Source organism: Homalodisca vitripennis, chromosome 4 (assembly GCF_021130785.1).
Source record: "Homalodisca vitripennis isolate AUS2020 chromosome 4, UT_GWSS_2.1, whole genome shotgun sequence".
Lineage (NCBI taxonomy): Eukaryota > Metazoa > Arthropoda > Insecta > Hemiptera > Cicadellidae > Homalodisca > Homalodisca vitripennis.
Genome location: NC_060210.1, coordinates 32589411 through 32604014, shown reverse-complemented (window position 1 = coordinate 32604014; position 14604 = coordinate 32589411). Strand labels below are relative to the sequence as shown.

Sequence of the window (14604 nt, the reverse complement as noted above, 5' to 3'; positions counted from 1 at the left end):
CAACAACAATACCAATCACAATACCTGGAAATGCTTGTAATTTTGAAATTAAACAGTTGTTTTTTTCGTTCCATTATGTTTGTTTCTATAAATTTATATTTTTATGTTCTTCATACTGGTGTAGTCGGTATAATCCCAAAGTACCAAAATAATTTTAATAACAAGATACATAAATAAGATGCATATTGGCAAACACGACCAAGAGCACAGACAAAAATACAACATTCAAACTTTACCACAGAGGTATAAACTGTTGCAAAAAAGATGAAAATGGGGGAGACTTTATAAGCAGCCTACACTAGTTAATCCTCTGTTATTATCAAATGATTCAATATGATATCTAACTTCTATAATATATTATAATAGTATGCAACAAGCAGTATAATGTATTAACAACAAAAATAATAAATTAAAATTCATAATCTCTATTCTACTCCTCAAACTTCTCTTAACCAATCACCAAAAATTTCATCAATTGTTTATCTCACACAATTTCTTCATATTCATCTCCATTTACAAATATTAGTTACTTCTTGTTTATTGTTTACATTACACATTAATATAATTAATAAGACAAAATCATAAGTTATTTTAAATAAATTGTAAAATCAAATTCTCCATTTCATTAAAACAATCGAAACATTCAATAAAAACAATTGAATTACGAGTGTAGGGCACTTCTTAACCCTAGAACTGGCGGTCATTTCATCCTGTAGTGTCGGGCTGTTTTGGAGCTTCGCGCAAGGTTTTTTTTAAAAAAATTATTAAAAATATAAAATAAAAGCAATATAAATAAGAGTATATATTTTTGTGTTCAGAATTAAACGTAGAATTGCACTATATTGTAAAATTAACCATCAAAAATTTTCTAATAAACACTTTTTTTAATCAAATATAAAATTTACGAAAAATATTTCTTAAATTTTGGGGGGGGACCATACCTAGCAAATGAAGTTATAGTGAGAAATATTTATAAGTGAAATAGCCATTCTGTGTCAAATTTTATCTAGTTTCAGAAAAACATAAACATTATACACATTTATGAAAGCATCATAAAGCTATAGAACAAAAAGCAGCGATGCGTATAAATTCTGAAAAATCGGGTGTACACGTAAGACTTTGGTAAAACAAGTTTTTCAAATACATTTATCTATGAATACATGTTATTTTGCATATTTTATTACTTAGAATAAAATAGAATATACAGTAGTAATGAAATAATTACCATAAATTATTTTTTGAAAAGTAAAAAAAAGTTAAATTTTGCCATTATTCAAAAATTTTTGCGAAAAATTTTCATTCAGCAAAATATAAAAATAGTTTCTAAAGCTTGTACTATATCAAAATTTATAAATTTATGGTTTATATAAGTAATAGGAAATATTATGTAGTTAGAAAACTATAAATATAACTAAAGATATTAAAAAAATAGAGAATAACCCAAACAGTTCTTATATATTATAACCAAAGAAATTACAGGAAATATATATTTTATTGTGAAAACTATCTATTTACCAAAAATAAATAGTTACTTCAGAGCTAAAAGAGTGCTATAAATAACGTTTAGTAAGTGAAAACAATAACAAACTATGTGAAATGATTATTAGCCAAGTCATTTTGCCATAGCCTACACAAAGCCGGTAATTTCTCAAACATATTTCAGTAAATAGAAATTGATTTATTCTAAAATATATATTTTTTACACTACTATGACATCAAACAACACACTACACATTAAATACGACACTAAAACACGCGTAAAACTATTAAAACTTACAAATATCCACAGCTCGGGCACGAAAGTGATACAGAACGGCAGCGGCAATATGGCGGTCACAACAAACGGCGTCGCGTTTTCTTTTACGTTCAAAATAACAAGCTTGCTACGTCATAACCATAATACAAAGAGGAATAAAACTCATCTGTTCCTTAGCATTTTTCTTCCCGAATCCAATGGTGCATGAATTATATCGATACGTTACCGGAGTATATTATAAAAAGTAATTATAGGAGGGAATGTTTGATCGACAAAATTTTGACGGTTAACACCACAAAAGCGGCATTAACCGACATAATTATGTCGATTAACAGTTCTAGGGTTAAAGTCTACCCTGAAAAGTATTAAAAAAACTTAAATTATCCTCTTATGCAGTAGTTAGTGGCCCTCTTAACATTCCTTGGCACTTTTTTGCATGATTATTGATATCACGATTATCCCCTCCACTATGCCTACCTCTAGTGAGCTTATTATCCCTCCCACCCAGGACCCCGACTCCTCTCAGTCTTCTAGATTGATGGACTATTTTAAACATAGGCCTAATATAAATTTCAATGATATTATCAATTATTGTGCAAAATATGGATTGCAACAGCCCAAAAATTCTTTCTGGATATGAAAATACATACTATTTTAAAACATTTATAAAAGTGGTTTTAGATCGTTACAACTAACTTGGCTTAAGTAAACATTAGGTGAAAATTCAACAAATAGGCCTAATAGGAAGTGAGTAAAGTAAAATTACAGGCTTTAGGTAATGTGAATAAAGTAAATGACAACATAAGGTAGGATTTGCTTTAAAACTATATATCATAACCTAAAATTATTCATAATAGGCCTATAACTTACTAAAATACGCTAGACTAACTAAAATGTAGATCTATCAACTTCACTAAGCATGACTTACCCAAAAATGAAAAAATCACTTTTACAAATGTTATAAACAAAAATTTAGAGCCGAGAATATCACTATCATAGGTCTCAGCTGACACAGATCCATTGTCCAGTGGAAACGGTTCCCCAGTTTCAACACCTCCAATAATTGCCTCTTTTGTACTTGATTCATCTGACTGAGATAATCCAAGACCAATACGTAATAATTCATCGATAATAAAAAGTGGAGGAACTCTCAATATCACATCAACCAAACTCAATACTTTGCTTCGAAAAGACATGGATGAAGGAATGATAAACAACACACAATTTCAAGAAATGTCTAGTCTACTTAAAATTTTACATTTGAATAAATAACCTTAAAATCCTCTTTTACTATTTATAAATACGTGTAAAATTTGTTTTAGAGCTTAAAATGTCCATAAAATAAAATTTACACAACAAGACGGAATATAAGATGCGTTGCAATCAGTTAACAAGACGTTAGAAAATGAAAATCACAATTGCAATTCACAATCACAATAAACTGTCACTTCTCTTCTACATATGTTTTGCTAGGTTACTCAACACTTTGACTCTGGGACAGGCAACAGCAACCTGAGCAACCTGTAATGGACGTCAGACGACGACGGACGTTCCAGTTCCTAATACCATGCAAGTATCGATACTACTACAAACGATTGAAATTCAAAGTATCGATATTTACATGGCATTGAAAGCAAATATATTACTGGGTATAAACATAGGATACTTATAGATATACTTTTTTATTCCAAGCACGTTATCATCCATTTTATATAATTATTATCTTATCATTAAACATACGTACTATAAATCTTGAAATTATGCGAAAACATTAAATGCTATCCTTGGTAATGTAGTAGAATCATGCTTTAGCATACCCACAAATACTTCCCATAGCTATGGCCCTCTAAAATGAACGTTACACAAGAAGCATACGGACATAGGCTAGTGCATCAACATACGTATTAAAATGGAGCATGGTCCACAATCGTAGCTACTACACTTATATGAGGACATTGTTATATACTGCAGTATAACCGTACTGAAAAGACGCTGGAAAAACTCGACTTAGAGGCATTGCGAGATTTTCTGACCCGAACCTCGTCCTCTTTTCAGAATAACCCGACTCCGAATACCCGTCATGAGACAGAGGCAACCGTGTCAAAAACAATGGGATTGGTAACTGCCTCATGTGATGCTTCTATGCCACGACAGAAAAGGCGAGGCTCTCATAGGCCGGCATATTGGTGGTCACAAGAGATAGTAGAGCTTCGAAAAACATGCCATGATCTACCTTTGACCGAATACAAACAGGCTAAGAAAAACTTAAACCGGGCCATTAAAGCTAGTAAAGCAAAGCTGCAACGACCTTGATGGAGACATCTGGGGAAAAGCATACCAGATTGTCGTTAAACGACTCGGAAAGGCTCTACCAGAGCCGCCGAACCCTCCTGCATTGATGAACAGTATCGTAGCGGAGTTGTTTCCCAAACACCCGCCGCGGGAGAAGAGGCATTACGCAAAGAAAGAAACAACGCCTTTCACAATAAAGGAACTGCAAGATGTAGCAAAGACTCTCAAGTCAGGAAAAGCACCCGGCCCTGATGGCATTCCGACGTCGGTGATTAAGACTGTAGCCCTGGAATTACCAGCCATACTGCTGAATGCCTACAATGCATGCCTGGAAACCGGCACGTTTCCTGCGATCTGGAAGCAACAGAGATTGGTCCTACTGGACAAAGGCAAAGGTAGCCCCGTAACACCTTCGTCGTTTAGACCACTCTGCATGCTAGACATTGCTGGGAAACTACTCGAGAAGCTCATACAAGGAAGACTCCGCAACGACATCGATCGGGTTGAAGGCTTCGCCATAAACCAACACAGCTTCCGGAAAGGACGATCTACAGTTGGCGCGATCCAGAATGTAATAAAGATAGCGAGAGAGTCATGGTCTGGCAGCCTCAAAGCCCGCAAGGTGTGTCTGATCATCACATTAGAGATCCAAAACGTCTTCAACAGTGCAAATTGGGGTGACATCTTGGACGCTTTGGAGCACAAATTTGACGCGGATCCAGCAAATCTTGCCATAGTTGATTACTATCTCAACGAAAGAACGCTGTTAGCGGAAACGACGAAAGGCACACAAGAATATGACATAACGGCTGGCGTGCCACAAGAGTCAATTATGAGGCCCAACATATGGAACGCGGACTACGACGAGCTCCTGGAAATCCCGCTACCAAAGCAAGTGGAACTCACGGGCTTTGCGGACGATGTCGCGGCTACGATAGTAGTTGACAGTGTAGAGGAGGCAGAGATGCTGGTCCGAGAGACTATTGACACAGTTGAAACTTGGCTCGAGAAACACCACCTGAAACTCGCCAAACAGAAAACCGAGATGGTCGTCCTGACTCGTCAAACATGGTTCCCAAAACCATTCACTGTAGACGTGGGAGGCACAACGTTGACAACAACAAGGGCTCTGCGTTATCTGGGGGTAATGATAGACGAAAAGCTGTCTTTCAGAGAACATCTTGAAAACGCATGCACGAAGGCCACACAAGACCACAAGCCAAAAAAGAAGAGTGCTACTGGAAACAGTTCATTCAGTGCTGTTTTATGGAGCGGAAATATGGGCGGGTATCTTAAAGCAAAAGACATATGTACCGACGCAAAATAGTTGCGGTGCAGCGACGAGGAGCTCTTGGGGTAGCTTATGCCTACCGAACGGTTTCGGAAGCAGCCGTACTGGTAAAAGCATGAGACACCGATTGATTTGTTAGCATTTGACACAGTGAAACTCTACGACGCTAAAAGGAATGGTGACAACTCCAAGGAGGCAAGAACGAGGATAAAGACGGAAACGCTACAGGAGTGGCAAGATCGATGGACATCATTTGAGAAACATAATAAATAATGTATACAGAACAAAACATTCACAATTAAAATTGAGTTAGATATTAACCATTGCAACTCTAACGTAATTAAATCAATCACTTGAAAGGAGTTCCAGGATAGCAGATCGGTGAAGTCTGTTCATATCTTTAGAATTGGCAAATAGCTTTACCGCAGGTGGTTTGGGTGATCTTATAACCTTAAAAATGGGTATCTTAGGCTGCTTAATTCTTTTAGTTACTTTCTATAACGAAGTCTGTAGCTTCGTTTGCTAAGAGAGACTGGGTATACTTCTCAAACCACTGGTTTTTAAAATTATACAACATTTTTCAGATTTTGAGCTACCTTGTTGACGTTTGTCTTATCATTTGAATCTCTACAGTTTTACTGCCATATTATTTTCTCAGAGTTTTTTTTCTTGATGTAATTAGGGTATTATAACCCTATCTTGTCACCTTTTGAAGAACGGTGTAAGGTTGTAGCCTCTTTGGCAGAACATGGCAAATAACCAATAAAGTAGTCGGTTGCATTTTCTAAATCTTCATCACTTTTCAACGAAATGTTCAAATTCAAATGTTGATTTAATGAATCACTACAGTAAATCGAACCCAGTTGGTAAATTTGTTATATGACATTTCACTTGACTTTTTTGTAAATATTTCTGTGCTTAAATTAAGTATAATCGTCTGATTAGAAGTCAGATTTGATATTTAAGTAGTTTTGATTAATACCTGTGACAGTGACAGACAAATATAACAGATCTGGAATTTTTCGCATATTAGTTGGCCAATATGTAGGTTCACCTGTAGAAAGATTATTGCATTGATTATCATTTAGAACCCTTAATAGTTGTCGTTCTCTATGAGTAGCCAATCAAGAATCCCATTCTTGGTGTTTCGCGTTGTAATAACCTCCCGCTAAAATTTTATTTCCCAATGTAGTAAAAAAACTTTTCAAATTGTTGTTTGGCTATATCATGTCTGGGGGGACGATAAATGGTTAAACATGTAACAAAGCCTAACCAATCTTCAAGAACAATGCTGGAATCTAGAAGGTGATTCTCTCTAAAGCTGTGTAGTCCATAATGTTTAGTTGTGTCTAACTAAACTGACACCCCCATAAGCCGTGTTGTCAAGATTATTAGTATAGTATAATGTGTAGTTAGGAATTTTGGAATAATTTCCTCTATCCGTGAAATGAGTTTCTAAAATAAGTAAGACGTCTAAGTTATGTTTAGTGATGAATAACTGGGCTTCGTGACTATGCTGCCGTTGGCATTCCACAAATCTATTTTGAGAAGAATATTAATTTTGGACTTTAACCATAGTAGTCAATGGATTAAGTATGGTAATAATCTGTTCTGTTTGTCTAAATAAAATATTTCTGAATCATTGAAAGGGGTTTTTTAATTGTGTCAGACAAACCATCAGATTTATCAATGTGTCCGTTAGATTCTTCTTTTCTTGAAGTAAAACTGTCTTTTCTGTGATTATTCTGTACAGCTTGAGCGAAGGGGCTCCTTTAGTAACTAAACTATTTTGAGAGGATTGGTATTGGTTAACGTTAGTTGGGTTGTTTCATCCAGAATGATCATGCTTTGTCTTCTTTCTAAGGAAAGAGAATTGTTTGTTTTGTATTTCTCTACACGGGGCAAACTTTGTAGTTAACCGAATGCTCACCAGAGCACAAAACTCAAGAAGGGGGTACTGTTGGTGGTTTATTGCAAACATTTGTATTGTGATCCTGGGTAAATTGAACACAACAAAATATATTTTGATACTATGGTTTATTATGTCCGTAACGTTGGAAACGTTTGGATTGAAAACCTTTCTTCTTTTTATTCGGTGGTTCAAATAAAAATTAGCGTATAGTAAATACTGAATTTGAAATATATCTTTATTGCGATCGTAAGGCTCCAAATCAGTTAAAAAACCGAAGAATTTGGTAGGACATGATGAAAAAAGCTTAACTCAGTTTTGATTAATATACTTGTACGAGTATTCAGTTTTACTTACCAATGAGGTTTAAGTGGATTAAACAATGAACAAAAATTTAATGTATCAGTGCTACCTATGCTTTAACGAACAGTAGCTTAACCAAACACAATTTTCGCCATACATTCCCCATATGGATGCAAGGTCTATTCTCTGAAACGTCAAAGCATGTTCTTGAAAATTTGTAATCATTAATTTGGTATTACCAAGTTGTTTCCTAGCTTCGAGGCCTAGTTGAAAACAACTAGAGTGTAAGGCTTAAATGTCCGAGCTTAGTGGACCTAGTGACCAAACAATATTCATACATTTGACAGTTCGCCTGAAGTCGTTGAGATGCAACTGAGAATGGGTTATCTACATATGCCGTAGCTATGGTGGAAAGGATTGATTCAATGTGAGTGTCAGGTTTAGCTCTAGTTCACCTTCCTCTCAGTACAGCATTTGAAATTTGACGCTGTCACAGACTTGACTCTATGAATCCGGAGTCATGTTCGGATGAAGAGACCCAAAAAAGTCAGTTTCGAAGAAGCTTGAAACGAACTCTTCGCATCATTTTGACATTAGACACACATAGATTATAAATAAGATAGTGTAATCTGAATGAAGATGTATTATTATTGTCTCATCAGGTGCAGAATTAAGTGCACTACGATGATCTAGACACGATCCCAAAGCACTGGTGCTAAACTTACCATTTAGATTGAATCAACCATTCCCACCATAGCTACGTTATGTGTAGAACACTTGGTTGTTCCACTGTGATTTAGGATAGTGTCTAAAACATAGAAGTGCACTAAATTATGCATCTATGTACCAATGAGAGAACCTCTTCACCTAGATTACACTATATTTTGTATTCTACGTGTCACTGATGTCAAAACAACGCAAAGAGTTCGTTTTGAGCTTTTTTGTTGCCGACTTTCTGGTGTATATCCAAGATTCAAGGAGTCTAAACTTTGACATGGACAGTTTTCAGACGCTGCACTAAGAGGAAGGTGAACTGGAGCTAAACTCAACATTCACATTGAATCGACCCTTCCCACCATAGCTACGTTATGTGTAGATAACCCAGTGGTCAAAACTAACACAAAGAGAACCGTAATTAAATTGAAAACAGACTATGAAAAACATAGAGTCTATTGGAAGCGATAACATAAATTCCGGAAGTCCGCTCTTTTGAGTCGTTATGTTTTAGTACTATTGTCCAGCAAATCCACGCCTACATGGATGTCAGTAGATTGTAGCTTGAACAATAAAGTTAAAGCTTACTTATTCTAGAAATTTGTTAAGAAAGGAATATTAGTGCGTCTATGAATTATTTTGTTTGCAATGTAGCAGCTATGTGCGACATCTAAACGAATTTTTAATTATCCTTTACTATCCTGTTAAGGTAGCTTAACATTTTGAAGAATTACAGGAATGTATTTCCTTTGTTTAAGGGTGCAAGAGAAGTAGACAGGATGTGTTTAATTCAGCTTAATTTTTCAACACTTAAGCCAATCAGATACTATGTTCTGTGTAGTTTGTAGTGTTTCTAAAGCTTGAACTGGATCATCATGAAAGGTTAACACTGTTATATTATAAAAAAATTGCAGTTGTATTTTCTGGATGGGTTGGTATATCAGTCGTGTAAAACGTGTATAACAAACGCCGTAATATGATAACCTGCAGAACATATGATTAAATTAAATTTCTATTTGAAATGGAATTAGGAAATTTGTTCTGTAAATGTCTGTTTTACGAATAATATTTGATAATATTATAATGGGTTATAAGGTAAAAATGTTTCATTTTAAACAACAGCCAATTTGCCATACTTGTCAAAAGCATGTGACTGACTTTAAAAAAATGTAGCAAAACAAAATCTATGCTATTCTAAGTCTTGTATTATTACATTCATCACCATATGCACTTGGTCAGTGCAGGGGGGCCAGATGCCCCCTCCTGGTAGTAAAATGATGATAAATGGTTATTAAATGTTGTTATCAGAATTTATCACAATGTTTGAAATAACCATTTTAATGGTAAAAGAATATTTACACTATTTATAGATATGAAATTTGGCTAACTTATCTTTATTTTATTGTTGATCAAAATTATCGTACAATTGTACACAATTATTTTCTATAGGAAAACAGAAAAATAATACTACAAATAGGATAATTATCGTAATCATACATCTCGTAACACTGATCTAGAGCCACTTAGCGACTGCTACAGGAATCTATATCGGCCAGTAAGAAGAGAGGTAGACGTCTTCAGCAGGCCCTAGAACAGTCAACAGGCCGCAGCCAATGAGAGAAAAGGGAATCTTTTAGAGGGTCTCCGCTCTCCCCTTCGGTCTAGTGAGTTCCGCGTCACTATATAAACTGAGCCACCCGCCGCTTGTTGATCATTATTTTAGTTGAACTGTTGATGTTTACCAATTTTTTTCACAACGAATTGTTCGAATTATTCTAGTTATAGATTATTAGTTTATATTCTCATTTACATTTGAAGAACACTGAGGCAAGAAACTGTATACAAGAAACTGCTTCCAAGAAGGTAAGTTAAGTGATTTCTCAATTTATAGAAAAAATAAACGATAAAGACCTAGCTAAGAAGTTTAATGGGAGAGGATAGGCTGATTGGGTTTTGTTTGATGAGCATCCATCAGAAATGCTTTAAGGAATATCAGGACTGAATTGAAACTAGAGTTTTGAACAAGTGTTCTACAATGCTAAGGAAAATGATGAAGATGATAAGTATACGACATGTAACTATAATAAAATAATTTTTAAAAGCAAATTATTGCAATACAAATTTTAAAACAAATAATTGCAATAAAATAGTTGATAAAGAACCATTATAGTCAGTGATGTAGTGGGGCCGGAGCGGTCTGGAGCGGCGCTCCGGCACAGCTTTAAGAAGCGGAGCGTCGCTCCGGCATAGCATCTAGAGCCGTAGCTGTGAACTGGAGCGCCACCCGCCTGTAAAAAGTGGTAGGCGGGTGACGAGTCGCTGGATAATAAGAAGGCCAGAACAAACCCGCATCACTTATATGTCCGTTAAGTGGTATCAAGGCAATTGTATGCGCTGTGCAATAGACAACTCTTGTAACTCGCAACTAGCGCCTTCATAAAAATTAGAATGCTCTCGCACTCTCCCTCTCCCCCTCCCATGACAGGCGTGCCACACCACCCCGTCCATCTCCTACTAATTGCAGGAAGTGTATACTTACACAGGAAGGTCGAGACTTGTTATTCGCGTTCCCGGTCTCTATGTTGTGAGTGCTTTAGCTGTTATCGTCGAAAGTCTTAGTCGTAGTGGTTGAGTTCAAACAGCGTACCATATATACTGTTAGTTTTGTTTGAGTTGAGTCCTCTATAATACATTTGTGGAAGCCTATTACTAATTATTTAATTATTAGTTTGTGAATTTTGTGAAGTGATGGAACCAAAACCTAAAGAAAAATATATAACGTCATTTTTTAGTGCCCCTAATATGACTGACTCAAATCCTGTGCCTGGAACATCAAATCCAAAAGCTAAAATTAAAATAAGTAACCTCGCTGAGCCTTAGCCTAATGAAAAGGAAGTTCGAGCAGATGAAACCCCCACCCCAGAACACAGTGGCCTGAAATATGGACAGAAGATATGTGGGAGAGAAAGAAGGCGGCTTTTCCTTGGATAGACTCAAAGGAAGGTAAATTAGTCTGTAAAATTTGTTTTGAAGTCGGTAATTTGGGAGCTTACAAAAAAGAACATGTTTCGCTTTCTTATGAGTGGCGTTCGTACAAAGTTTGTTTTTATGGCTCAAATAGAACAAATCAACTCAAATCTCTGAGGAAAAAGATTATTGAACATAAACAGTCGGAAGCTCACCAAATCGCCCAAACAATTATTGACAAATCAAACAAACATTCGATGCCACAAGTAATTGATAAAATGAATCAAGCTCAGCTCGATTCAACTAAGGCTGTGTTTAGATCGGCATATTTTATTGCTCAAAACGACCGTCCGTACAGCGACCATTTCGGATTACTTGAGCTACAAAAACTAAATGGGGTAGATGTCGGCGTAGGCCTTCATTCAAGGTATAGCACGGTCGAAATAATAGATCATATTTCAAAGGAAATGAAAATGCGCATTTTGAATCAAGTAAAGGAAATTTCCGGAAAAGTGTCAATAATCATTGATGAATACACAAGCATTAGTTCTAAATCCGTCCTCATTGTATATTTAAGATGTGAATTTAGCAAGGATAAACCACCAAGTACTTTATTTTTGGACTTAGTCGAGCTTTCTGATCAAAAAACTGAGACAGTTTTTAACAGTGTTCACCAGTGCCTTTGAAGGATATGGTTTTAATGGCGAGTAATTAAAACAAAACTTGATTTCCTTTACAAGCGACGCGACGGGGCGAACGCCATGTTGGGAAAGCACTCAGGTATAGCAAGGAGATTTTTATCTGTTTACCCTAATATTATCATATGGCACTGTATGAATCACAGACCGGAACTGGCTATTGGGGATGCCATAAGTGAAATAGCCGGGGGTAACCAGTCATTCATGGATAAACTTTATTCATTGTACAGCACATCTCCAAAGAATAAGCGAGAGTTAAAAGAATGTGCACAGGAGCTCGATATTCAAATGAATAAAATCGGCAGAATTTTAAGCACGAGGTGTGTAGCAAGCAATTTTTGTACTGTTTCAGCCGTGTGGTTTGGTTATCAAGCCTTAGTTAGCCACTTCTCTAAAGCAATGGGTGATCCTGAAAGAACATCCACTTATAGATGCAAATATAATGGTTTATTGAAGAAGCTGACTTCCCATAAGATTTTGTTAAACTTAGCATTTATGTATGACATTCTTGCTGAATTGGCTTTGTTGTCTGAAAGTCTGGAAACCCGAAGCACGTCCCTTGTATTTGCAGACAAACTGATTCTTAGATCAATCAGATATCTGGAATCTTTGAAAGAAAAACCTGGGACAAGAGTTCTGGAGACACAAGTCGCCATGAGGGAAGGCTGTTTTGCATCTGTAAAGTTAAATGAAAACCCTAAAATTGTATCATTTAATTGTGAGCAGTTGATTTCTAGTGTAATCAGCAACTTAAAGAAGAGAATACGAAGAAATCGTCAAGAACGAGGAGTTTGTAGAGCAACTAAAAGTTTTGGAACCCGAATACTGGCCTACTGATATTCAACCTGGGTTTGGCCAAACTCAAGTGGAGCAGCTATGCAAACGCTTCAAGTTGAACATCAACAGAGCTGTGACTGCTTACAGGGATTACTTGGACAACAGCAGGCGGGTACCTGATGGACTGCAAGAGCTTATAAACTGCACTAAAATAATACCCTGTAGTTCCGCTGACTGTCAAAGAGGGTTCAGCAGTATGAGTAACATCCTCACACCATTAAGGAACTCATTGACAGTAAGTCATGTCTGAGCCCTAATGTTTTTAAAACTCCAAGGTCCCCCGATCCGCAGATGGAACCCTGACCCCTATGTCATGAAATGGCTAGAAAGACATCGTTCAGCAGCCGACACCCAAACAAGAATAGCAGAACCTCCAAGGAAAAGAAATGGGAATGAAAAAGGAGAGGTATTTTGGGACATGCTTTAGAGGTTATCGCACAATATTCATGTTCGCGTTACCGTTGAAAATAAAGGTTAGGTTACGTTTTTACAGTGCATTTTTACGGTATTCTTTTTCAGGGTACAATAATGTATTAGCACGACAGCACAGTAATTTTTCATAGCTTATCTGTTTGTCATTACAAATTGTGTTAGCCTAGTTTACGAAATAAAATGTCCTTTATTAATAATCAAAAAGATTTTTATTGCTATACCCAGCAACTCGCAGCTCCCATGTTATAAAGTATATTTAATAATTAACCAGAATATATAAAATTTATTACAATCCCTCTAGTTTAAGTGGAAGTCTGCAAATGTAACGCCGCCGTCGGAACGCCAAGCTGACGACACATGCCCGACCTGGGCGAGGGGGGCAGGGGAATCTGCGCGGTAGCACACCTATTATACTTACACCATGGTCGCTCCGGCACAGGTAAATTCGGCACTACACCACTGATTATAGTTATATGTGATTTTCTTAAACTTTGGCTTCATTCACCTTTTGAGTGCTAAAATGCTACAACCTAAACAATTATGGCTTGCCACCCCTTAGTTTTGATACTGGGTACTCCCTTTCTAACTGAGTATAACAGATAAATATTATAATCCAGGTTATTATTTTCCAACTATTTCAAAAAGCTTTGAAAGTATGGTAAAGGACTGATGGGTTCATATCATCCAACAATATTAGGAGGTTTTTATAGTTTAGACATGCAATAGATATAACACACAGAGTTTACCTAAAATAAGGTTTGGTTTATAATTACACAACTGAGCCAGGCCCTAATATAAATAAAAAAATAATTAAGTTACAATTTCATATAACTATTAAAATAAACAAAACTGTCCATTTAAAGAATAAAACATATAATAACAAATTTACATATGACCTATTACTCTCCCCAGCTATTTTTAGTTATAATCTGAGAGATAAGCTGGAAGATGTCTGACTCTAGTGCTCTTAGGCATAATCAACATTTCCATCTATCAACAGTATGTCTTCCACTAAACGGTCATATTTGGTGTTACGAATATGGTGCTTTATCAAAACTGGGCTGGATTTTATAAGCCAAGTTTTTGTTGACTGTCTGCTACCATATCGCCTAGGATGTCCAAACATTCTCTCATGCAGTTTGTGGAAGTATATAAGAGAGATTTCACTGCATTTAGGGCTTCATCCAAAACTAATTCCCATTATAAATATCTGTACTCTTATTTTTAAGGGCCAGCAGTACAGTTTTCCACACAATTTGATAATAACACTCTACCTGCTCATTGCCTTGAGAGTTGTAAGGATAGTGGTGCAACTTGTAGCAATCCCATTGCCGAATAAGTATTCCTTTATTTCTTGTGACATAAATGAGGTTCCTCGATGAGAATGAATGAATGCAGATGTGCG

General features: G+C 36.2%; 1 protein-coding gene across 1 annotated transcript in view; it reads right to left on the bottom strand.

Moving 5' to 3' along the window:
* LOC124359129 (protein TRC8 homolog) overlaps positions 1–3280 on the bottom strand; it is a 33274-nt gene extending 29994 nt beyond the window's left edge. The window contains exon 1 of the mRNA XM_046811608.1: positions 2685–3280. Coding sequence (XP_046667564.1) covers positions 2685–2952 — 268 coding nt within the window. The 5' untranslated portion in view covers positions 2953–3280. The remainder of the gene's footprint in view (positions 1–2684) is intronic.
* Positions 3281–14604: the final 11324 nt, after the last annotated feature.